The following is a 23,529-nucleotide window of genomic DNA, read 5'->3' on the forward strand; positions in this document are numbered from 1 at the left end:
CTTCACCATGACCCCAACACTCTGTGTTTCGTTCCTAAATGGAATTTCACTTCCACGAACCCAACACTCCCTGCTTTAGTCTTAAATGAATTTCACATCATGAGCCCAACACTCCCTGCTTTATTCCTAAATGGAACTTCACCCCCATGAATCCAACACTTGGTGTTTCATTCCTAAACACAACATCAGCTACGAACAGACCTTGGCTTTCCTGTTTTTTTTTTGTTCCTGTGGAGCAGAGCGAGGCAGGAGATTGATGATCCTGGATAATAGACATAATTTCACAGGATAACCCCAAAATGCCCTTGTTTTTGTGGAAACCACACCAAAAGGTGAGGGGATTTTGGATGGGATTTGCCATCCCTCGAGCCCTTTGATGTGGTGCTTCTTCCCTGGGCTCCTCCAGAGCCTTCATGTGGAGCAGAACCCCTAAATCCCAAATTCCATCCTTCCTGTGCCACGGCAAATCCATGGGAATTTTGCTGCACCCCCAGCCTGGGGAGGTGCAGGGAATTCCTTAGGATAATCCCAAATTTCTCCGAAGCTCCTTGCTCTGTGCCTCCCCCCAGCTCTGCCTTTCCCTCAAGGTGAAACTGAAACCTCAGTGATTTCACCAAGCTGCAGAAAATTCAATATTTCTCACTTCTAGGTCACCTCAGTCCAGATCGTTTCCTGCCAGGACTGGGGGGTTGGGAATGCCCTGCTGGAGATGGAAAAGCCATTCCCATTCCTTCTGGAATGTGCAGGATCCAGGGTCACCCCTTCATCCTGAGCTCCTGCTCCTGCTGCATTTGGGATTTGGCTCTGATGTTCCCATAAATGGAAGGAAACAAGCATCCCCTGACTGACTGTGGGGCCAGTGGTTGTTTTTTATGACAGAAATCCTTGGAAAATCGTGTCTAATGTAAAATTCTCCCAAAAGTCCTGAAAGGAAAAGATTCCTTAAGGTCCTGTTTGCTCCTGGTGGGCTGGAAACCTTTTGTGCCATGAGGAGCATCCTCTGGCTGCTTTTTGAGGATGTCTGGAATTTGGAATGTGCATTTTTTCCCTTTTTTTTCATTCAGAGGGTGGGGAGGCCCTGGCCAGGTTGTGGTGCCCCTGGATCCCTGGAAATATCCAGGGCCAGGCTGGACATTGGGGCTTGGAGCAGCCTGGGACAGTGGGAAGTGTCCCTGGGTGTGGAATGAGATGATCTTTAAGGTTTCTTCCAACCCAAACCATCCTGGGATTTTGCCAGCAGGTCCTTGAACTTCAGTCCAGGTCAAAATTCTTCTGATAAATCAGTTTATTTCTCTTAAAAGTGCAAAATCAAAGTGCAGGGGGTGAATCCCATGTGGGGCTCCTGGAGCGATTTCAGAGGGACTGATTTCCTTGATTTCTAAATAACTGGGATTCATTCCACCTTATCCATATTTGCTTTGGATCTTATCAGTATTGACACCTGCTTGTGTCCTTGCAGGAAGATTAATCCCTGTTGGAAAACAACTATGAGACCAAAGTCAGGTGTCCTCAGAGAGCATTTCCATGGATTCTGTGGTGACCCCAATCCCATGTCTAGTCTGAAATTCTGATTATTCCATGCTGGAGAGCTCAGAGCTGGCAGCATCCTCCTCCAGCTCGTTATCCCAAATTTCCCTCTCCCATGACCGCCGTGCTCTCCAGCCTCTCCACCCTCGTTAATGATCCATTCCAGCTCAGGGCTCCATCCCAAACTCGGCCCTTTCCCACTCTTTGATTCTCCCCTCTCTCCAGCAGGAGGATTACATAAGCAGTGCATTTAATGAGTGCACTGGGCTGGCTTTTGGGGGAATTTCCAGTGGGTTTGGGGTTATAACTTCATGCTGCTGGTTGGGAAATGATGGCAGCGCTGGGCGGGGTGAGGGTGGAGCCGAGCCTTTGTTGTGTTCTCTTCTGAAGGACCCAACGCTCCCTCCCTGTTTGAAGTCCTAATTCCCTTGATGGGATGGCGCAAGGCCTTTCTGTGCAGTGGTGCCTCTGAAATCCGAGATTCCCTGGGCCAAAAATGCCCTTTTTCCCTTCGATGGCTTCAAGTCCTGCCGGCGGGAGCGAAACTTTGTCCTGGGCAGTGTCCACCCAGGCCTTTCCCTCTGGGGCTTGGGATTGCAAAAATTCCCTTTGTTGGGATTCATCCCCGAAGGAATCTCTGTAATTGGCCGTGCTGGGAGGAGCACTGGGAGTAAATCAACTGCAGGGCTACTCCTGCTTTCCAACCGCTAGAGGTCAAGGTTGTGCCGTGGGATAACTCATCCCACAGGGAGAACTCATCCCAATCCCAGCATTGGCACCAATTCCTGCAGCAGCCACTTCCAGGGGTAGCTCTGTACATGGAATTTTGGGTTCAATTACCCTGCTCGTTAATTAACTCAGAGCTGATTGGGTGTGCTCGGGGTTAGGAGATTGTTGAGGTGGATTTTCCAAGGAATGGGATATCCCTGCTTGGATTTTAATATTCTTCAAATGTAGGAATTACTCCAGGGATCAATCCCTGGTGGAGTTTGGCTTCGCAGGGAGAGATTCCAAAGGGACTTGGAGGCTGATAAATAGAAAGATAAAAAAAAAATAAAAGCTGCTCCCAAGTTATTTTTGGGAGATATTAAAACTTCCAAGTGTTGGAATAATCTGGGAGGTTTGGACGCAGATAAAGCTTTGTGCTCTCTGCAGTTCAGGTAGCAAAACCAATTAGCAATGTTTAATAGCAATTAATAATGTTCTAGTTCTCCTTTGGTGTCATTGACAGGATTTATGGTTTTCCTGCTTCCTTCTCAATCCAGGCTGTCACATTTCCAAGGGGAAGGGGTTGATCCCCTTTTGCCACCTCATAGAATCACAGGATTCCAGAGTATCCAGGGTAACCCTGCACATGGAGTGAGAGGATCCTTACTGTCCCTTCCATGATTCCATGATTCCCACACACCTTTCTTCTGATCTGTAAAAATTCCACAGCCAAAACACGGGCAAGATCCTCTAAATCTGTGTCTAAATCCGTACAAATTCCAGCTTTTCTGAGTGTTTATTTCCCAGTTACACCAGCACACAAAGCCACGTGTCCAGCACCACAACATCCATGGGATTGACCTTTTTTCCCTGTTTTTGGCTGGGATTTGGCTGGGATTTTTGGAGACCCCTTGGGTGTCTGTGCCATTCCTATTCCTCGTCCTTCAGTTTGAACTCAATCGACTCTGAACAACTGGGGCTAAACCTGTCAGTTATTTGTGTTTCCTGTCAATTCTTGAGCTCCACAAAGGAAAAGCAGGGAATTCTTGCAGCACATTGACCTCCACCGCCAGACAGCCCCAAAATCCCTGGAATAACTCCACATATCCCTTCCCCTCCATCCCGGCGAGTGCATTTTCCTTGAGTACCTTTTACAGCTCGTTCTGCACATCAACAACGTGCAATTAAACCCTCCCGGGCTCCCACAAAAATGCTTTCAGGAGCCTCTGGGCTCCAGATGTGGAATGTTTTGTGCTGGAAAAGAGGAATGGATCCAAGGGTGAGGATTGGGGAGGGCCGGTGACAGTCACCACATGGTGAATATCACCCCATCTGGGCCGTAAATGGATCAATGTGGCAGCAGTTGGGGTTGTCAAGAGTTGGGAGAGTGTTTGGATCGTTGGATAATCCCTGGACTGTTTTTCTGATGGATCTTGGAATATCTGGGCTCGGGGAGAAGGTGCAGTGTTTGGGTTCCATTTGTTTCTGCCGCCTTTGTCTCTTTCCATGAGTGGCCTGGAAAGCCAATGAAATCCCAGCGGATTCTGTGGGATTCCTCAATGGAATGTGGTTGTTTTGCAGGCCCAGCAGCAGAGGAACCTGGACAACATCGTGTCCCAGCAGCCCAGGATCGGCGGCGGCAGGAAATCCAGGAAGGAGATCAGCGCCAGCTCCGAGCTGGAGGTGAAGAACACCAGCCCCATGTCGGAGCAGGACTCGGGGATCCTGGATGTGGAGGATGAGGATGAGGAGGAAGAGGTACCAAAGCAGGGCTGCTGGGTGCTGGGGGGGTGGTTGGGATGTCCTGAAGGGGTTTGCTCCTCACTTGTGGGGTCCTGCTGGGCGTACAGGTGAGGAAGAGGCTGGAGAAGGTGGGATGTGTCCCAGAATTTGGGTATTTTGTCGTGTCGATAAAACCACATATGGTTTTATCGCTATTCTTGCTGCCACGCTGAGCACAGAAGGATTCAGAGCTGCCCATCCCAGAGTGTCCCCAGCACCTTGGTCCATCCTTCACTGAGAAATTGCTCCATAGCCCATGAGATCCTTGGCCTTTTCTGTGCGATATTTATCCCTGTTTGTCTTTGGAATTGGAATTCCTCAATGTCCTTCCTTCCTTCCTTCCTTCCTTGTCCATCATTCCTTTGGATGCAGCCATGTCCTGGGCTTTTTGGGAAGTTGTTTGTGCCCCTCTGGATGCTTTTTCTCTTTTGTTGAAGCCTTTTATGTAAAAAACGACAGATTTTTCCAGCTCCAGCTGTTCCCTCACCTGGAGGGTGTTTGTCACCCTGACCTAAGGAGTGTTTGTCACCCTGGATGTGACAGCTCAGGACCAGACATGAGTGGATTAGGGACAAGTTTGAAATTTAATTTCAGGGTTGTTAAGGTGGTTCTGTGCTGCTGTTCTGCCTTTTCCCTGTTAATCAATTCCCTCCTTTCTGTGGCTGCTGTGCATCCAAAGCTGACTGAGATCACAACTTCCTCCAGAGGGATGGAATTGTGGGATCATCCCTGAGCCCTCTGGGTGGGATCTTCATTCCTACAGCAAAAAGGGAATGAGGCCCTGGAGCTGCTGCAGGGCTGGAGGCAGGCTGGGAGAGCTGGGAATGTTCCCTGGAGAAGGGAAGGAGCCAGGGAGAGCTCAGAGCCCCTGGCAGGGCCTAAAGGGGCTCCAGGAGAGCTGCAGAGGGACTGGGGACAAGGCATGGAGGGACAGGAGACAGGGAATGGCTTCCCAGTGGGAAAGGGGAGCTTGGGCTGGGATGTTGGGAATGAGGGATTGCTGGCTGGGAGGGTGGGGAGGGGCTGGGCTGGAATTGCCAGAGCAGCTGTGGTGTCCCTGGATCCCTGCAGTGTCCAAGGGCAGGCTGGATCCACCTGGGACAGTGGGAATTATCCCTGCCATGGCAGGGGTGGCACTGGATGGGATTTAAGGTCCCTTCTAGCCCAAACCATTCCATGATTCCATGGCTCTGCCCCATCTCAGGCAGGTGACTCCCATCTCTGGCTGTGGTGGCACAGGAAGGGTGATGCTGCGGGGGGGGATGTGCAGGAGGGGCTGTCCTTGTCCCTGTCCCTGTCCCTGTCCCTGTCCCTGTCCCTGTCCCTGTCCCTGTCCCTGGGTGGGCACTGGCTGCTGTCCGTGGTGATGAAGAGCAGGAGGAGGGGACAGTGACCACAAGACCCCCAGGACCACATGGGCAGAGGTCCTGGAGACACCCCATGGAGGAGAGCCACAGCCCCTTCTGCCAGCAGGGAACAGGGAGTGGTTTGTTCCTGATGAGCTTTGAGTTCCCATTGTTGTAGAATGAGGGAATATCCTGAATGGGAATCATGGAATATCCATGAGGATCATCCAGTCCAACCCCAGCCCTGCACTGACACCCCAACAATCCTACCCTGGGCACCCCTGGCAGTGCTCTCCAACCACTCCTGGAGCTCTGGCAGCTTTGGGAATGTCGCCATTCCCTGGGGAGCCTGGGCAGTGCCCAGCATCCTCTGGATGAGGAATCTTTCCCTGATATCCACCTAAATCCCCCTGGCACAGTTCCAGCCCTTCTCTGGATCCTGTCCCTACTCCCAGAGTGAATCCTCCTGGAGATTTTTCTTTTTGGAATGGCAACCATTTATTTATTGACCCAAAGAATTCTCTCAGGTGGTAATGGAATCTCTCGAACTTTGGGCCTCTCCTGACAAGAGAGACCCTGAGGGGCTGGAGGTGTCCAGCGAAGGGAATGGAGCTGGGAAGGGTCTGGAGAACTCCTGAGGGAGCTGGGAAAGGAGCTGAGCCTGGAGCAAAGGAGGCTCAGGGGGACCTTGTGGCTCTGCACAACTGCTGCCAGGAGGGGACAGCCGGGGGTTCAGGCTGTGCTCCAGGGAACAGGGACAGGAGGAGAGAGAACAGCCTCAGGCTGGGCCAGGGGAGGCTGAGGGTGGATTTTGGGGAATTCCTCATCCCTTTTCCTCATCGATGGAGTCATTCCTCACTTTTCTCCTGAGAGCTTTTTCTCCTGATGATTGATGTGTACAGGAATAACTAATTCACAATTGGAATCTCCAAAGTTGATCCTCAGTGCTTAAAATGATTGGTTTAAAGTGTCTTGAGTGGAAATTCCCTGGATGTCTTTCCCTGCACATTCCCAGTGTTCTGGAGCAGTTTGGGGAATTACAGGGAATTACACTGACTGCACACTTGGCCTTGGTTGGGCTCTGTCCATCCTCAGGACTGCTGGGCTACACTTCTCAAGGAAACAGGGAATTCTCCTCCCGAGAAAACCTCAGAATGGAAAACAGGAGGATCCTGGGTGGTCCCAGTTTAAGTTCAGGCAGGAGAGCTCCCAGTCCTGGTGCACAGGCAGGGAAAAGTGGGAAAATGTCATTTGTTCTGCTCAGGAATGATCTGAGGTCCCTCAGTCTGTGAGCACAGAGCTCACATCAGAGCTGTGATCCCAATATTCCTCACCCATGTGGAACAACCCCTTCTCTGCAGAGAATTCCCAGGAAAAGCTTGGAAAGGGAAGGAAGAGCAGAAGGGTTTGGGTTGTCCTGGTGGCTCCAGCATGGACAGTGCTGTCCCTTGGAGTGGCTCTGGCAGGAGGACAAACACAGGACATTATCCACTTGGGCCACACCACAGTCCAGACTTTCCCGTGGAGCTCAGATCCCTCCCTGAGCTGGAATCTCATCTGGAATGGGATCCAGAGGTTGGGCACAGCTGTGGAAAAGGCCCAGCCCGGGGTTTTATGGATGTCCAGTTTTAGGAGGAGCCACATTTCCCAGTCAGGAGCTCCCAGTTGGTGCCAAGAGTTCCCTTTGTAGTAAAACCATCCAGGGAACCACAAAGCTCTTCCAGATTCTTCCCATTTCCAGCCATTTCTCCTCTGGGATCGTGTGAAACCCAGCAGGATGAACTCTGAGTTGTCCCTTTTCCTTCTTGTCCCCAAACCAGAGCACTCAGGTGGCTCTGGAGGGGCTGAGTCCAGCCTGGGGCTCTGCTGGGGCAGAAGTGAATTTCCAGAGAAAGACATCCCAGGAAAACTGAGGGTTTGGAGAACAAATCCATAAATTCCAGATATTTTCTGTCTGGAGCAGGACTTTGGATCTATCCTGCTCTGGGCATTTCCCAGGGAATGAGGCGCAATACTCTGAGGGAGTTTCAGAGATTCCTTACAGATTTTTGGGAGCAGGAACAGGGACTGCAGGGAGCTCTCCTGGCTTTCCCTGATGAATGGATTTATCCAATGCCATCAGCTCCACCTCTGTGTGCTCCCGGCAGGAATTACACAGGGAACATCTGGGATCTGGGAAAATTCCTATTTTTCCGGACAGAGCCTGTTTGCTCCAGGGAATCTGCAGGATCACTTCCAGTGTTCCAATATCCCAACACCCTCCTCACCCTAGGAATACATGGAATTGTTTTCCCCCGATGTGGGACACACTGGGAGGGTCAAAGGATACTGAGACCACAGGAGGTTTGGCAAATCCACAGAGAGGTTTGGTCTGTGCAAAAATTCCATGCAGGATAAGGTAAATTTGGCTGGGATAAATGCCTTCCCTGCTGCTGGTGCCCAGAGAGATGGGATTTGTTGGACTGAACAATGATTTGGGTTGAAGGGACCTTAAATCCCATCCCATTCCACATCCCAGCATCCCAGGTGGATCCAAGCCGGCCTTGGACACTGCAGGGATCCAGGGGCACCACAGCTGCTCTGGCAATTCCAGCCCAGCCCCTCCCCACCCTCCCAGCCAGCAATCCCTCATTCCCAACATCCCAGCCCAAGCTCCCCTTTCCCACTGGGAAGCCATTCCCTGTCTCCTGTCCCTCCATGCCTTGTCCCCAGTCCCTCTGCAGCTCTCCTGGAGCCCCTTTAGGCCCTGCCAGGGGCTCTGAGCTCTCCCTGGCTCCTTCCCTTCTCCAGGGAACATTCCCAGCTCTCCCAGCCCTGCAGCAGCTCCATGACATTCCCTGGATTCTCTCCAGCAGCTCCAGATCCTGAGGATTGCAGGGCTGGCTTGGTGCAGAGCCATCGCTGGTGGCAGCAGCAGTTTTAGGGACAATTCCTGCAATGTGTCCCCTGCAGTCCCCCCTGCTCCATGCCCTGGGGGTTCCTTGTCCTGTCCCAGCTCATCCATGGTTGCCAAACAACAGGAATCCCAAATTCGTGGATTTAGGTTCTCTGGAATTCCTGGTGTTCTGTCTGGAGGGATTTCACCCTCACTGAGGGACAAACCCTGTGCTTTCCTCATATTTTTACACCAAACCTCGCCAAAGATCGGAGATTCCAACCCTCACATCCCGAATTCTCCAAATCCAGAGCCAGCATCCCTAAATTCCGAGCCAGCCTCGTGCTGGTGGCAGCCAGGGCTGCCCATTTCCATGGACAACTCGCCTTCCAGGGGTTAAACCCTCTGCAGGAATGGTTAACCCCCTTGCAGGAGGAGTTTGGGTGTTTCTGGAGCTGCCAGCCCCGGGAACGTGCCTGCTGCAGGATTTGGGAACGAGATTTGGGAAGCTGATGTCGTGTGCACCGGGAAATTTTGGGACAAGATGAATGAATTCTTTGTTCTGCAAAGCAAAAGGCCTGGAAAAAATGGGATTGGGCTGGAGGGGGATGGCAGGGGAGGCAGCAGGCTCAAAAATGTGGGATTTATGGATTGTTGGGAGCACTGGCAGGGCAGCTGTGGCTCGGGAGATGCAGGCAGTGCTGCAGTGCTGAGCCTGAATTTTGAGATGTGTGTGAATATGGAAATATCAGATAAATGCCTGAATTTGGGGATTTTAGACAGGTTCATTTTGCAATGTGTGTAACAGTGAGAATTTCATGGAATTATGGAGTGGGTGGGGATGGAAAGGACTTTAAATATCATCAGTTCCACCCCATCCATGGCTGGGACATCTCCCACTGTCCCAGGCTGCTCCAAGCCCTCTGGGCTCTCCAGCAGCTCCATGTTCTTCTGCTGCATGTAATTTCATATATTCCATATATTCTGAGCCCTGGATTGGATATCCTGGGAAGATTTTGAATATTAGGGTTGCTATTTCTTGTTCCACAAAGCCGTGTGTGCAGAAGTGCTGGTCTGTTTGGTTTTTTTCTTGAAAGATATTATGAAATAGTATTTATTGTATTATAAAATAAGATACATTATTAATGTCATATTTATTAATATTAAATTATTTAATATTTATATATTTTAGAATCTATTATGTAACAATTTTTATATGATTACTTGTATTTTTCCCCTGCACAAAACCTCAGGACAGTTTTGGGGATTTGGCTTTATTTGCAGCAAACTTTCCTGTGTGAAGGACTTGCCCTTCCCTGCCTGATCCTGCTGCTCCTGGATCAGGAATTCCACAGCTTTTCATGGAGATGGGAATGTGCAGAGTGACCCAGCAGAGTTTTCCTGAGCCTGTGTGTGGCCTTGGAAGTTTCTCCAGAAAAATCAGAGCCTGAAATCCTTGCTTTGAAAGAATTTCTCTGGGGGAGTCAAACTTCTCTTGGCAAAATGCTGATTTTTTCAATCTTTATCAGAACAATTTCTCTGTGGAGTCTGTTCAAGTTGGAGTCCTGAATCCAAACGGAGCAAAACCGTTTGATCCTGGATTCAAATTCCCTGGAAAACGTTGCCTGCTTTGATGGGGATGGGGAGGAATGACAGATTCGTTGTCCCTAAAAACCCCGGAATGGACTCAGGGCTGTCCCCTCGTTTGGGTGGTCGCTGGGCAGGAGCTGCTCCAGGGATCTCCGAGGGTTTTCCACGGATTTCTGAGCTGGAAGGGTTGAAGTGTTTGAAGTTTCACCAGCTGGAGGCTGAGGGCTCTTAATGCTGGAGGAGTAAGTGAAATCCTAAAACAAAAAAAATCCTAAAAAAAAATCCTTAAAAAAATCCGAAAAAAAAGAAAAATTTCATTTAAATAAAGGCCACTCTAAAAGTCATCTTTAGGTGAGTGGAGGATGAAGGAGGATGTAGGAGGATAAAGCTGTGTCCACATGGGAGCTAGGATGGGGATTTGGGAGCTGTTCGGGGAGTTTGGGAAGGCTGGGAATGGAAAATAAACGAGCAGGAAGACAGGGAAAATTGGGATGAGCTCGGTGGAAGTGTTGCCTTGTGAAAGTCTTGGAAAAGGGAAAAGGAAAAGTTGTTGGTGAGAGGAATAAACCACGTTCAGAGCCCTTGTTGTGGGGTCAGCTGGGAATCCTGGGATGGTTTGGGTTGGAGGGACCCTAAATCCCATCCCATTCCACCCCTCCATGACAGGGACACCTCCCCTATCCCAGGCTGCTCCAGGAAAACCTCCCAGGGCAGGAGCTGAAGGTGCAGATGTGGGAATTCCATTCTGCAGCACCTGGATCACCTCAGGATCCCAAAAACTTCCCCATCCCAACCTGGTGGTGCAGGAAATCTGCTGGAAGTGTCCCTGTCCAGGGCAGGGCTGGGATTTAGGGTCACTCCCATCCCAAACCAGTCTGGGATTCTGGGATTTCTCATTTCAACTCCAGTTCCACGTCAGATAGGGTTTTATCCCACAAAATCCCTATTTTCCACATGACAGGAACACTTCTGCTATCCCAGGCTGCTCCAAGAAAAGCTCCAGGAGGTGAAGGTGCAGATGTGGGAATTCCATCCTGGATCACCTCAGATGGCCTTTCAGGATCCTCCATCCCCAACCAACCTGGGATTCTGGGATTTCTCATTTCATCTCCAACCAGAACCCTCTGGAGCACCAGATCCGATTTTCTGTGCACTCTGGGATCCTTTCCCAGCTCCATTTCCCCGTTTCCCAGGGATCCATCCCCCAAATCCCTGTTTTCCCTTCTCTCAGGTGTCTCCAGACGAGGATGATCCCACTTTGGGATTGGCAAATCCTCCCCGAGATCCCAAATCTCCCCTTCCTTCATCCCACCTCCCTCCAGCCTCCTCAAAAACCAGGAAAAACCAACCATCCCAGTGCTGTCCATCGATCCCTTTGATCTCTTCCCCCTTTTTTCCACCCCAACACTCCCTTTTCCCGGGATTTTTGGCCAAGGAGTTGAAAGGGAAAATCTCCAAAGGACACAAAAAACTCTCTCGAATGCAAATTCCCCCTCTGATCTCTCCTTCCCTCCATCCCGCCCTTCCCAAATTCCCTTTCCTGTTGAAAGGTGCTGGCGCCTCTTCCTGGGAGGGGAAAAAAAAAAAGGAAAATAAAACCCAAACGGAGCCTTCAACCAAATTGAAATGGAAATCTAAAGAATAAGTTGGTTTTTTCCCCTGTTTTTTGCATATTTTCCCCTTTTTTTTTCTTTTTTTGCCTTTCTTTTTTTGCCTTTTTTTTGCCTTTTTTTGCCTTTTTTTTGCCTTTTTTCCCCTGTATTGTTGCATAAGGAGCAGCAGGGATTTTGCCAGGAGATTCTGGATTCTCTGGTTGGAATGAATCTGCGCTGAGCCAAGCGTTCAGTGGGATTTCAGTGGAGCAAAACCAACATTAAAGGACATTTTTCCCTCCCTCCAAACCCCGAAAAATCGAAATATTCTGGGAGATCTCGGGAATTCAATGGATTATTCCACACTTGGAATTTTGGGTTTGCTCTGCTGAACCTGCTGGAGCAACACTCATCCATAAATGATGTTTTGATATTTTGGAGTGATAAACTTAGTTATAGTTGATTTTTTTAGAGTTAAACTCACCTGAAAGTGATTTTTTGGAGTAATAAACTTATTTATACTTGATTTTTTAGAGTTACACTCATGTAGATGTGATTATTGAGTGTGGAATTTGGTTATATTTGAAATTTTTAGAGTTCCACTCATCTCAGTGTGATCTTTCAGAGTGGAATTTAGTTATATTTGATTTTTTTAGAGTTGCAGTCACCTAAAAGTGGAGTTTTTTGAGTGATGCTCATTTATATGGGATTTTTTTATAGTTTCATTTACCTAAATGTGAATTTTTTTTATCGTTTCATTCACCTAAATATGATTTTTTCTAGTGGCATTCATTTCTATGAGAATTTTTTTTAGGGTTGCACTCACCTAAATGTGATTTTTTAGAGTGGTATTTATTAAAATCTGATTTTTTTTTTAGGATTTCACTTGTCTCTCTGTGATAGTTTAGAGTTCTACTTACCTATATTTAAATTTTTTGCAGTTATCCGTATTTATTGATGGAATTTTTATGAATTACACTCACCTGGATGGGATTTATTAGAGTGACACTCATTTAAATGTGATTTTTTCAGAGATACTTTCACTTAAATATGTTTTTTTTTAGAGTGGCATTTATTTAAATGGGATTTTTTCAGAGTCACACTCACTTGGATGTGATTATTTCGAGTGAAATTTATTTATATTTGAATTTCTTAGATTTACACTCGGCTAAAAGTGATTCTTTTTTTACTGAGAAACTTCTTTACATTTGATTTTTTTAGAGTGGCTTTTATTCATATTTGATTTTTTTAAGAGTCATTTATGCCTTAAAGTGATTTTTTTGAGTGGCTTTATTTATATTGAAATTTTACAGTTATTTTCACCTATAAGTGATTTTTTTAGAGTGGCATTTATTTATATTTGATTTTTTTTTTAGGATTTCACTTGTCTCCCTGTGATATTTTTGAACTCCCCTTACCTATATTTAAATTTTTTGCAGTTATCCTTATTTATCCATGGAATTTTGGTGACTCAGATGTGTTTTCCACAATTTTTATGGATTTTCTCCCTGTTTCAGGTGCCTGGAGCTCAGGATTTGGTGGATTTCTCCCCAGTCTATCGATGCCTCCACATCTACTCCGTGCTGGTGAGTAATTCCAGGCTTTTCCTGCAAAAAACAAAAAATCCAGGAATTCCATGGATCTGCTGCTCCATCATTTATCCATGGAATGTTCATCCCTGAGGGAGAAAACCGGACAGGAACGGATGAATTTGGGTCAAATTTGAGTTGCTTCCTGCAGAGCACAGAAATGCAAAGGGAATTTTCTCCAACTGTCCCAAATCCCGAATTTCTGATATATTTATGTGTCTTAGTTGGTTAATTTTCCTCCAAGAATTCCTTTTTGGATGCAGTAATTTCGTTTTTTTGTGAAAATGGGAGAGTTTTGGGCAGGAATTGGTTGGATTCTGATGCTGTTTTCTCCAAGAATTCCTCTTTGGATACAATAACTCCATTATTCCATGGAAATAGTGGAGTTTTGGGCAGGAATTGCTCCGTAATGAATAATTTGCTGCACTTTGGAGAACTCTGCTGCCCTCCAAACTCTGCCTGGCAGGAGCAGCTTTGCTGCCATCCCCAAACCCACCCCTGCATGGATCACTCCCAAATTCCTCATCTTGGAAAAATCTGGTCCAGTTGTGTTTTGGGTTCATTTTTTGACAGGAAGTTGTCCCTCTGAGCTGTTCCAGAACCTTCCTGGCTTCCATGGGCTGCCTCCTGGCAATTTTGGGTTTTAAATCAATTTCTGATTGTTTTAATTATAAATTTATAGGGAAGGCAGATAAGGAACCTTTGGAGCTCAGCCTCCAACTCTGGATTTCAGGGATTTTTTTCCAGCATTATCCAGGCCTTGAATTTGCTATTCCAAAGAACCTGCATCCCTTTTCCAGGCCCTTTGGAGCTCACCCTCCAACTTTTAATTTTGGGGATGCATCTGAACCTTAAATCTCTTGATCCAAGGAACCTGAATCCCTTTTCCAGGACATTTAGAGCTCACCCTCCAACTCTGAATTTCAGGGATGCATCTGAGCTTTGAATCTCCTGATCCACAGAACCTGTGGAGTTTGCATCTAGTTTTAGGGACCTTTGGAGCTCATCCTCTGACTCTGCATTTTTGGGATGCTTCCAGCAGCATCCAGGCCTTGAATCTCTTGATCCAAGGAACCTGTGGAGTCTGCATCCCTTTTCCAGGCCCTTTGGAGCTCACTGTCCAACTTTTAATTTCAGGGATGATTCCATTATTATCCAAGCCTTGAATCTGCCATTCCCAAGAACCTGCATCCCTTTTTAGAGACTCTGATTTTCAGGGATGCATCTGAGCTTTGGATCTCCTGATCCAAGGAACCTGTGGAGTCTCGTCTGTTTTTAGGGACCTTTGGAGCTCACACTCCAAATTTTAATTCCAGAGATTCTTCCAGCATTATCCAAGCCTTGTACCTGTCATTCCGAAAAACCTGCATCCTTTTTTAGGGACATTTGGAGCTCACCCTCCAACTCTGAATTTCAGGAATGCATCCAAGCCTTGAATCTCCTGATCCAAGGAACCTGTGGGGTCTCATCCATTTTAGGGACCTTTGGAGCTTATCCTTCACCTTTTCACTTTTGGGATTTTTCCAGCATTATCCAAGCCTGGAATCTGCCATTCCCAAGAACCTGCATCCCTTTTCCAGGGCCTTTGGAGCCCGGGAGCTGTTGTGAGTCCTTTCCCTGTGGTTGGCCAACCCAAAGCCCAGGCAGGAGATGAAAGGAGCTCTCTGTCCACAGCTTCCCTCCCTTCCCAGCCTTGAGAGGGAATTGTTTTCCACTTCCCGGCGTCTCCAGCAATCCACACGGCTTTGCCGAAGGAAAAGAACTGTCAGAAACGCCATTCCTATAAAATCTCTTTTTTGTGCCCCTCATCTGGTCATAATTAGGTCATTTGGCCCCGTTGCCGTGAGATTTTCTTGGAATGAGAAATTCCCTTCCCCAAAATGTGTGGCTGTGTTTATCTTGGAGGAAACCCTCCTGCTCCGAGGTGGAGCTGGGAGCCGGAGCTGGACTTTGTTAATTGGGAATTATGAGGGAGCTGAAAGGCTGGGGAGGTCTGAAAGTGCCACTTTATTTGGGGGAAACTTCAGGGAGGGGTGTGGATAATGGAAACAGGCTTGGGAATCCTGTTGGAGTGGCTCCTGTGAGTCGGTTTAACATGAGGGAGTGGATTTGATATGGATTTAATGTGGATTTAATATGGATTTTATATGGATTTAATATGGATTTAACCTGGATTTGATGGTGTGATTGTCCATAAAGGTGTTCTGAGGAGGGTCAGCAGCTTCTGCTGGTGGATGGAGCAGTTTTGGACATTCCAGATGGTTGGATACCTTGGATTTCAAGGCTGGGACATGGAGTTGCTTTGCTGGTCATACCAGAAATGGTTTTGTTTCTGCACTGTTGTGTGGGCTGGTTTGTTTGTTTTTTTTGGTTTTTTTGTTGTTGTTGTTGTTGTTGTCTTTTTAATCAGAAATAGGGATTGATCCTCAGAAATGTGCCAGGGGAAGCAGCAGACCTGTGGGATGGATCCAGGTGGGATTGTGTCCTCCTGGAGGTGGGAATGGTGCAGGAGCTGCATGGTGGTGTCTCTGCAGCTCCTGACACAAGGGGCTGCTGCTCCAGGGAACACAGGATGGGATCAGAGGGAATGGGAGCAGAAAACCAGTAGGTTGGCTATTGGGAAAATTCCTTCATGGAAAAGGTTTTCCAGCTGTGGTGGAGTCCCCATCCCTGAGGGATTTCAAATCCCCCAAATCCCTGTGTTTGTGGCACTTGGGGATGTGGATCAGTGATGGCCCTGGAAATGCTGGGAATGGTTGGATTCAGTCTTGGAGGATTTTTCCCACTTCAGGGGAAGTTAAACCAGTGCAGGAGTTCTGTGCCAGCAGCTCAGCACCCTCTGTCCCCATCCTGAGCTGGAAACAGCCAGAGCTGCCATTCCTCCTGCTCTTTCCCAGCCCAAAAACCCTACAACCCTGTTGTTCCTACAACCCCTGACTCGAGGGGCTGCTGCTGCAGGGAACACGGGATGGGATCAGAGGGAACAGCCAGGGAAGGTTTAGGTTGGATATTTGGAGAATTCCTTTATGGAGAAGGTTTTCCAGCCCTGGTGGAGTCCCCATGCCTGGAGGGATTCCAGATCCTTGGGGATGTGGATCAGGGCAGTGCTGGGAATCCTTGGATTCAGTCTCAGGATTTTTCCCACCTCAGGGATTCCATGGAGAGCTTAAACCAGTGCAGCAGCTCAGCACCCTCTATCCCCATCCTGAGCTGGCAGCAGCCAGAGCTCCCATTCCTCCTACACTTTCCCAGCCCCAAAACCCCTAAAATCGGGAATGGGAATGAAAAACAAGCAGAAATCCCGAGCAGAGCTCCAAGGAAGGTGTTGAGGGAGCTGGGAGCAGGAGAAAAAACCTCCTGAGCAGCACAGTGCCCTTTCCCTGACCTGGGCTGGAATCCTGGCCTGGCTCTCCAGGCCAGCTCGGGCTGAACAATGTCCGAGATCCTGCAGAACCCTGGCCGTGTCAGACGGAAGGATCATAATGTAATAGTTCCCCAAAACTCCCAATATTTGTCATTTACAATGGCGTTATCTCAGAGCTTGGCCCGCAGTTAAAAAGGCCCACGTTGAATAAACATTGAGATATTTATTATTTTTAGTGAAACCGACCTTCCAGTCACCTCGGTTTTATGGCTGCGCTGCTTATAAATTCCCAAAGGATTATTTGCAAACTCCTTCTCCTATCTGGCAGCCTTATCAGCGGGGCAGGAGTTCACATATTGTAGCGGGGGGTCAGCCCACGGTCACGGGCTTCCAGAGGGGCCAGGCACCTGTAAATCCTACAAATCCTTCCCTCGGCAACCAAGGCGAAGGACAACATCCAACAGGCACCGAGGCTTTTCCAGGAAACGCTGAACTTTGGCAGGAAGGGCAGAGCAGGGGGAAAGAAAGTGAAGGAAGGGCAGGCGGGGGTTAATTGAGAGCTGGACCTTGTCCGGGACAGGACAGGCTCTCCGGGGATGTTTTATGGGATTATTCATCCCAATCCCTTTCCTGGGGAGGAAGAGGCTGCCTGACGCTGTCCTGAGGGAGAGATGGGTGTGGGGAGGGTTTGGATCTCTGCAGATATCGCACGAAAATCCTGTTATCTTGAGGGTCTCCATCCCAAACCACTGCTGGTTCTGTGGGAGGTTTGAGGTGGCAAATCTAGGGGATTTTGGGGTCAGTTGGCCAAGACTGGAGCTGACCCTGAGCACCAAGCCCAGCCCAGGTTCTGTTCTCAGGGATAGGGTGTTTCAACCTCTCCAGGGATGTTTTATGGGATTGCTCATCACAATCCCTCTCCTGGGATGTTTTATGGGATTGTTCATCCCAATCCCTCTCCTGGGCTTTCTGCCTCAGGGCTGCCTGAGCTATCCTGAGGGAGCAACAGGAGTGGGGAAGGTCTGGATCTCTACAGATATCACACAAAACATCCCACAAGTGGGTTTGTGTTGTTTCATTCAGGTTTTCTATGTGTGCAGCTCCTGCTTTCCTCAGACAATTCCACGATTTGGGGTTTATGTCCCTGAATCAACAAGTCCTTACCTTGTCTGTGAGTTCTGCCTGCAGCAAATCCCCTTGGGATTGCAGGAAAAAAGGTTTTGGGTGCAGGTTGGAGCCACAGAACCACCTCAGTGGGATCCTCAGGATGTCACACACAGGTGTGCTGAACTTTTCCTGGGAAAAGGAAAAAAAGAGAAGCTGGAAGCGTGGCTAGGGTGGGGTTTGGGTGGGATTTGGGTGCCAGGAGTGTTGGATTCAGGTGGAAGTGTCCCAGGTCTGGTTGGACAGGGCTTGGAGCAGCCTGAGGCAGCGGGAGGTTGGGGTGGAATGGGATCATCGTTACAGTCTCTCCATCCCAAACCAGTCTGGGGATCCATGAATGATTCCAGGAGGGGAACTGGCAGCAAATCCGTGGGGATTGCAGGTCAGTTGGCCAAAGCCTGGCCTGGCTCAAGCTGACGCTGAGCTCAGTGCTCAGGACATTCACCTGCAGCCTGCTGGGGCTCTGCTGGGATCAGTCCATCCCCTTTCTTTCCCTGTGGAAAATGCCAATATTAGGATTTAAAGGATAACCCCAGAACGTGGCAGGGCTTTGCCATTGGTGGGCTGATCCTTCACGACCAAAGCCTGTGTAACACCAGGGCTGCTTTGATCAATATCCAAAATAAACGAGGCAAGGTGAGGCCTGGGCCAGCTGGATTATCTGCAGGAGCATCTCAGCAGCTGCCGTGGCTTTCCAGGCGTTCCAAGGCACGGGATCCACAACAGAAAATGAAAAGCAGTTTTGTGTTTCATGTTTCCCGGCAAGCTGCAAGCGGGGCAGAAAGCAAAGAGAGAACCCCCAGCTGAAAGGAACAAGAAAAAACAGCTAAAAAAACTGCAGGCAGAGTGGGCTGTGCGGAAGGTGCTCCCAAAAAGTGGTCTGAGGGTGATTGAAGTCCCTGCGCCCCTCCCGTTTCGCTCATTCCGGCTAACAGGGTGGGTTTTTGGAGCTTTGTGCTAATTGCTTCCCAATTACTTTGAGGTTCTTCACATGTTCCCGAAGACACTGGGATTGACACTCCCAGCTCTTTGATCCCAGCTACAAAGGGGTCGTTTTAGGGGAAAGAACAAGTGTCCAAAAAAAAAAACAAACCAAAATAAAAAAAACCCCAACAAGCCAGAAAGAAAAAGGGAACAAAATCTGAGATGAAAACAGGCTGGAGAAAAAAAAACTGGAGCTGGGGAAGTATTCCTGGAGAATCCAGAGCTGGATAATTTAGATAAATGGGAGCTGAAAGTATTTACTATAAATTTGTCCTATCTCACCACTGACATTTTTATCTGCGCTGCTTCTCCCCCAACCCTCGGCAACCCTCGAGCTGCTTTGATGCACAAAATGCATTAAAAAGGTTAAAAAAAAAAGTGCAGTTAATAATAGCCCCCCTGTTTGACTGAAACAAATGGGTGTAGGAATATCTCTAAGTGTGGACAGTCTGTATCCATTTGGAGCAGCTCTCCTTGGGAATTCTAGGGAAGGACAACTTTTGTATCTCTCAGTGCAGAGCCAGCGCAGCCTTGGGAAGGGAAACAAGGTTTTCTTTTGGGATTATCGCTGGGATTGGGAGGTTTTGCTGCTCAGGGTCCCTGGGCCCAAGGAGAGCCCGTGGAATTCCCACCTTGGATGGCCGTGTGGAGCAGATTCCATTGGAATTGGGATCTGGGGTTGGATCCTGGTTCTCCTCCCAGCCCTGCACTGCAATCATTCCTTGGGTTTTAATTCCTCTCACTAGTGTGCTGCTGGTGCTGCCTCACCAAATCTTCTTTTCCTGCCTTTTTTTTGGGATCAGGATGGGGCAGGGAGAGCTCAGCTCATCCATGGGGCTGCTGGTGATTCTGCCTGTTGAAATCCTCCTTTTCCTGCCTTTTTTGGGGGTTGGAATGGGGGCGCTCAGCTCATCCATGGGGCTGCTGGTGGAGCTGCCTGACCAAATCCTCCTTTTCCTGCCATTTTTTTGGGATTGGAATGAGGCAGGGAAGCTCATCTCCCACTCCCTGCCCACCCTGCAGAAGGGCTCAGCATCCCCAGCACAAACATTTCTTCTTTGCTAATGGGAGAAACCATTCCAGTTCTTCCAGGGCACAGAAGCTCTTTGGGAAGCACAACCCCAAAAAAGAGAGTCACCCACCCCTGTCTTGCAGATGAAACCTCATTTTTCCCCTTTGCAGCTCCACTTGTTCCTTTATCCCACCCTGCAGCACAAACCCCACCATGAAAAGTCTGTGCTTCGCTTCTGTTTCAGAGCTGGGATTGTCAGCTTTTCCCTCAGTGTCTTTGGGGACTTTAAAACTTACTGTTTAATCTTTTTTTTCTTTCTTTCTGGTTTGGTTGTGGTTTCTTTAAAACCTATTTTTTAAATTTTTTTTTCTTTCTCTCTGGTTTGGTTTTGGTTTCCTTAAATCTATTTTTTAAATATTTCTTTCTTTCTGGTTTGGTTTCTTTAAAACCTTTTTTTCTTTCTTTCTGGTTTAGTTTTGGTTTCTTTAAAACCTATTTTTTAAATTTTTCTTTCTTTCTAGTTTGGCTCTAGTTTCTTTGAAACGTATCTTTTCAAATTTCTTTTTCTTTCTTTCTGGTTTGGTTTTGCTTTCCTTAAAACCTCTTTCTTAACATTTTGCTAAATATTTTTTTTCCTTCTTTCTAGTTTGGCTTCGGTTTCCTTAAAACCTGTTTTTATTATTTTTTCTTTCTCTCCGATTTGCTTTTGGGTTTTTTTTCTTTCTCTTTGATTTGGTTTTGGGTTTTTTCTTTTTGTGTTTTTTGTTTGTTTGGGGTTCTTTTTGCTTTTTTGGGGAGGGGGGTTGCCTTTTTTAGTTTTTTTTTTGTAGGAGGTTGACTTTTTTTGGCGTTTTTTGGGGGGGAGTCAACTTTTGTGGGGTTTTTTTTGGGGGGGGAGTTGATTTTTTGGAGGTATTTTTTGGGGGGAGGTGACTTTTTTTTGGGGTTTTTTTTTAATTTCATAAAGGAGGGGCACACAGCCTCCAACAATCCCTCTGTCTCCATCACCTTCTCGCCCATCCCAGTCACTCTGCGGCTGTCCTGGCATTTCTCAGTGCCTGCTGCAGGCAGATAGCTCAGCAGAGCTTTGTGCGCTGCATTGATAAGGCACAGGAAAAGCCATTAGCCGGGCTGTGCCGCTGACCCGCGATAACCAGCCTGTCCCCAGCCTGGTCCCCAATTGTCACCGCGCTCCTTGACCTCCCGCCCCGCGCTGAAGCACTTGGCTGCCATCAAAGAGCGACCCGCACGCCGTTGGGGTTGGACAGATAGGATCAAGGAGCCTGTGGGGCTGGAAATGTTCCGCTAGGAAAACAGGCATGGAAAGGGGAGGGGAAAAAATATCCCTGAGGTTACAATGGCCCGGATGCTGCTGGCTGATTGTCACCTGAGGGGACAGCGGCAGCGGAGCTTTCCCAGCCATGGGAAATATCCTGGGAGGTTGGGTTTAGGGATGATTTCATCCTCAGTCCCATCCTGGTGTTAGTGGCCAACTCTGTTTGCCCCGAGTGGGGAATTCATGGAATCTGTTCAGTGTTTCAGTGGATCATTCTGTGTGTAAGGAGCTCAGAGGGGCTCTGGTCTGACTGCCTGGAAGGAGATTTAGGTGGAATATTGGGAAGGAATTGTTCCCTGGGAGGGTGGGGAGAGGCTGGGCTGGAATTGCCAGAGCAGCTGTGGTGCCCCTGGATCCCTGCAGTGTCCAAGGCCAGCTTGGATCCACCTGGGATGGTGAAGGTATCCCTGAACATGGATGGGGTGGGAATGGGTGGGATTTAGGGTCCCTTCCAATCCATCCACTCCATAATTCCATGGAAGCAGCTCTGGGATCAGCCCAGGTTGTTCAGGGCTTTCTGCTGAAAACCTCCAAGAGTCCAGAACTTCTCAGGGAACTTGTCCTGCCCTGGCCTTGTCCCCTGCGCTGGCACTGCTGGGACACCTCCAGTGCTGGGACAGCTCTGGAGAGCCCTGCAGGGGCTGGAGGTGTCCAGGGAAGGGAATGGAGCTGGGAAGGTCTGGAGAACTCCTGAGGGAGCTGGGAAAGGAGCTGAGCCTGGAGCAACGGAGGCTCAGGGGGACCTTGTGGCTCTGCACAACTGCTGCCAGGAGGGGACAGCCAGGGGGTCAGGCTGTGCTCCAGGGAACAGGGACAGGAGGAGAGGGAACAGCCTCAGGCTGGGCAGGGGAGGCTGAGGGTGGATTTTGGGAAATTCCTGCTGGTAAGAGCTGTCCAGCCCTGGTGGAGTCCCCATGGCTGGAGGGATTTCAGAGCCCTGTGGATGTGGCACTTGGGGACATGAGGCAGTGTTGGCTTGGGCAGTGCTGGGGATGGTTGGACTTGATGGCCTTAAAGCTCCAACCTTTTCCAGCCTCAAGAATTCCATGATTCTGTGATGTTTCCACAGTTTGGAGTCACTGAGGAGCTCCCGGAGTTGCTCTGTGGCTGCTCCAAGTCACTGTCCCAGGAGTGCAGCCAGATGTGTCCCAGCACAGATCCTGTTGTTGTCCCCACTGGTCACCAGCTCTCTCTGGGATACAACTCCTCAATCCCAACCCACTGCACCTGACCAATTATTTAATTATCCAGCTGATCACTCATCCAGACAGGGACATCCACCTTTAGGTGTGAGAATATTGGGGAAAAACACATTGAAATCCTGGCCAAAGTCATCAAGAAATCATCCCACAAATCCTGCTGTGCCATCAGATCACTGGCAGAATTCCTGCTCAATATATCCTGATTTTCCCCACTCCCCTTCCCCTCCATGCTGCTGGAATTGTGTCCCAGAAGGACTCAGCTCCAGGGCTGAAATGAGACTCAAAGTTCTGGAGTTCCTCAACTCATTTTTTCATTTAATTTTTGAATTACTGCAACATTCACCTTCTCCCGCTTGTTTCCAATGTCATTTTTCATGGAATTTTAACCACTCTGGAGCTGCTGGGTACAGGGAGCTCCAAGGCCATGAGTATTTTGTTGGGAATGTTCACCTTGGGTCCAGCTGAACCCCCCCTGAATTCCAGCCCCACTCCTTGTACTGTGCAGGCGTGGGAAGGATCTTCCCAAGATTTGCTGTTTCCGGGCTCTGGGGCTCAGGAGGGTCCCAGGAATGTTTGGAAAACGCCTCAGCTGCCCTGGAGGACTTTGTGGTGATGTCCAGAAGGGAGATATCTCAAAAATAACAAGTGATAGGGGCGGAAGTGAAGTGATTTGGAAGGAATTTCCCTGGAGAATGTTCGTGTTCCAAGGTAAAACTCAGTGTAACACAAAGGGAAATTGTGAATTCCCACTCTTTTCTCATCGTCTGGATGCAGACTTGAGTCATGCAGAGGTTTGGGTTAGAAAGGACCTTAAATCCCATCTAATCCCAACCCTGTGCCAATGGCAGGGACACCTGAATCAGACTGGAACAGGCTGGTGGAAAACTTGGTCCAAATCGCCACTAAATTTGCTGAATTTTAAGTTAAATCAGGGATCTCTGAGCTTTTTCCATGTAAATTTTGAGGATCTCCAGGGCTGGAGGCTGCCCAACCTCTCATGTCTCTGCTCCAGCATTTGATCACTTTCTGCGGAATTTTTTCCCCTCTTTAATTAATTTTAATTTCTCCTTCTGCATTTCGTCCCTTGCCTGTGTTCTGCTGAGTGTTTCCAAGGGGATCCTGGAATCCTGGATCAGATCCTTCCTCAGCTTTCTCCCTCCTCTCCTTCCTCAGCTCTCCCCATCCCACTGGGCTGATGCTGATATTCCACATTTGGGGCTTATTTTGGCTCCTAAAAATGAGTAAAATGCTTTCTCTGTGCCACTTCTTGGTGACATTTAACGACCCAAATCTGTCCCCAGTGAAGCAGTTCCAGTTTTTCTTGATTATCCCTAAAACTGGAGGGAGAGAAGCCCTTTTAGAAGTGAGGTCTTGGCCTTAGTGGCACTGGCTCCAGTTTGGGAATCCTGGAAAAAGGAAAGGAGTAGGAAATGGATGGAAGCAAAGCTGGGAGAATTG

The 23,529-nt window shown here is 48.5% G+C and overlaps 1 protein-coding gene across 5 annotated transcripts in view; it reads left to right on the top strand.

The window, feature by feature from the left end:
* The window catches only part of EXOC6B (exocyst complex component 6B), a 254,536-nt gene that overhangs the window by 104,815 nt on the left and 126,192 nt on the right, over positions 1-23,529 (top strand). For all 5 annotated transcript variants that reach the window (XM_085059335.1, XM_085059336.1, XM_085059337.1 and 2 more), the window contains 2 exons: positions 3,817-3,993; positions 12,938-13,006. In XM_085059335.1, coding sequence (XP_084915461.1) covers positions 3,817-3,993; positions 12,938-13,006 — 246 coding nt within the window. The remainder of the gene's footprint in view (positions 1-3,816; positions 3,994-12,937; positions 13,007-23,529) is intronic.

The sequence above is a fragment of the Lichenostomus cassidix genome, chromosome 4, assembly GCF_008360975.1.
Source record: "Lichenostomus cassidix isolate B80296 chromosome 4, HeHo_3.0, whole genome shotgun sequence".
NCBI lineage: Eukaryota > Metazoa > Chordata > Aves > Passeriformes > Meliphagidae > Lichenostomus > Lichenostomus cassidix.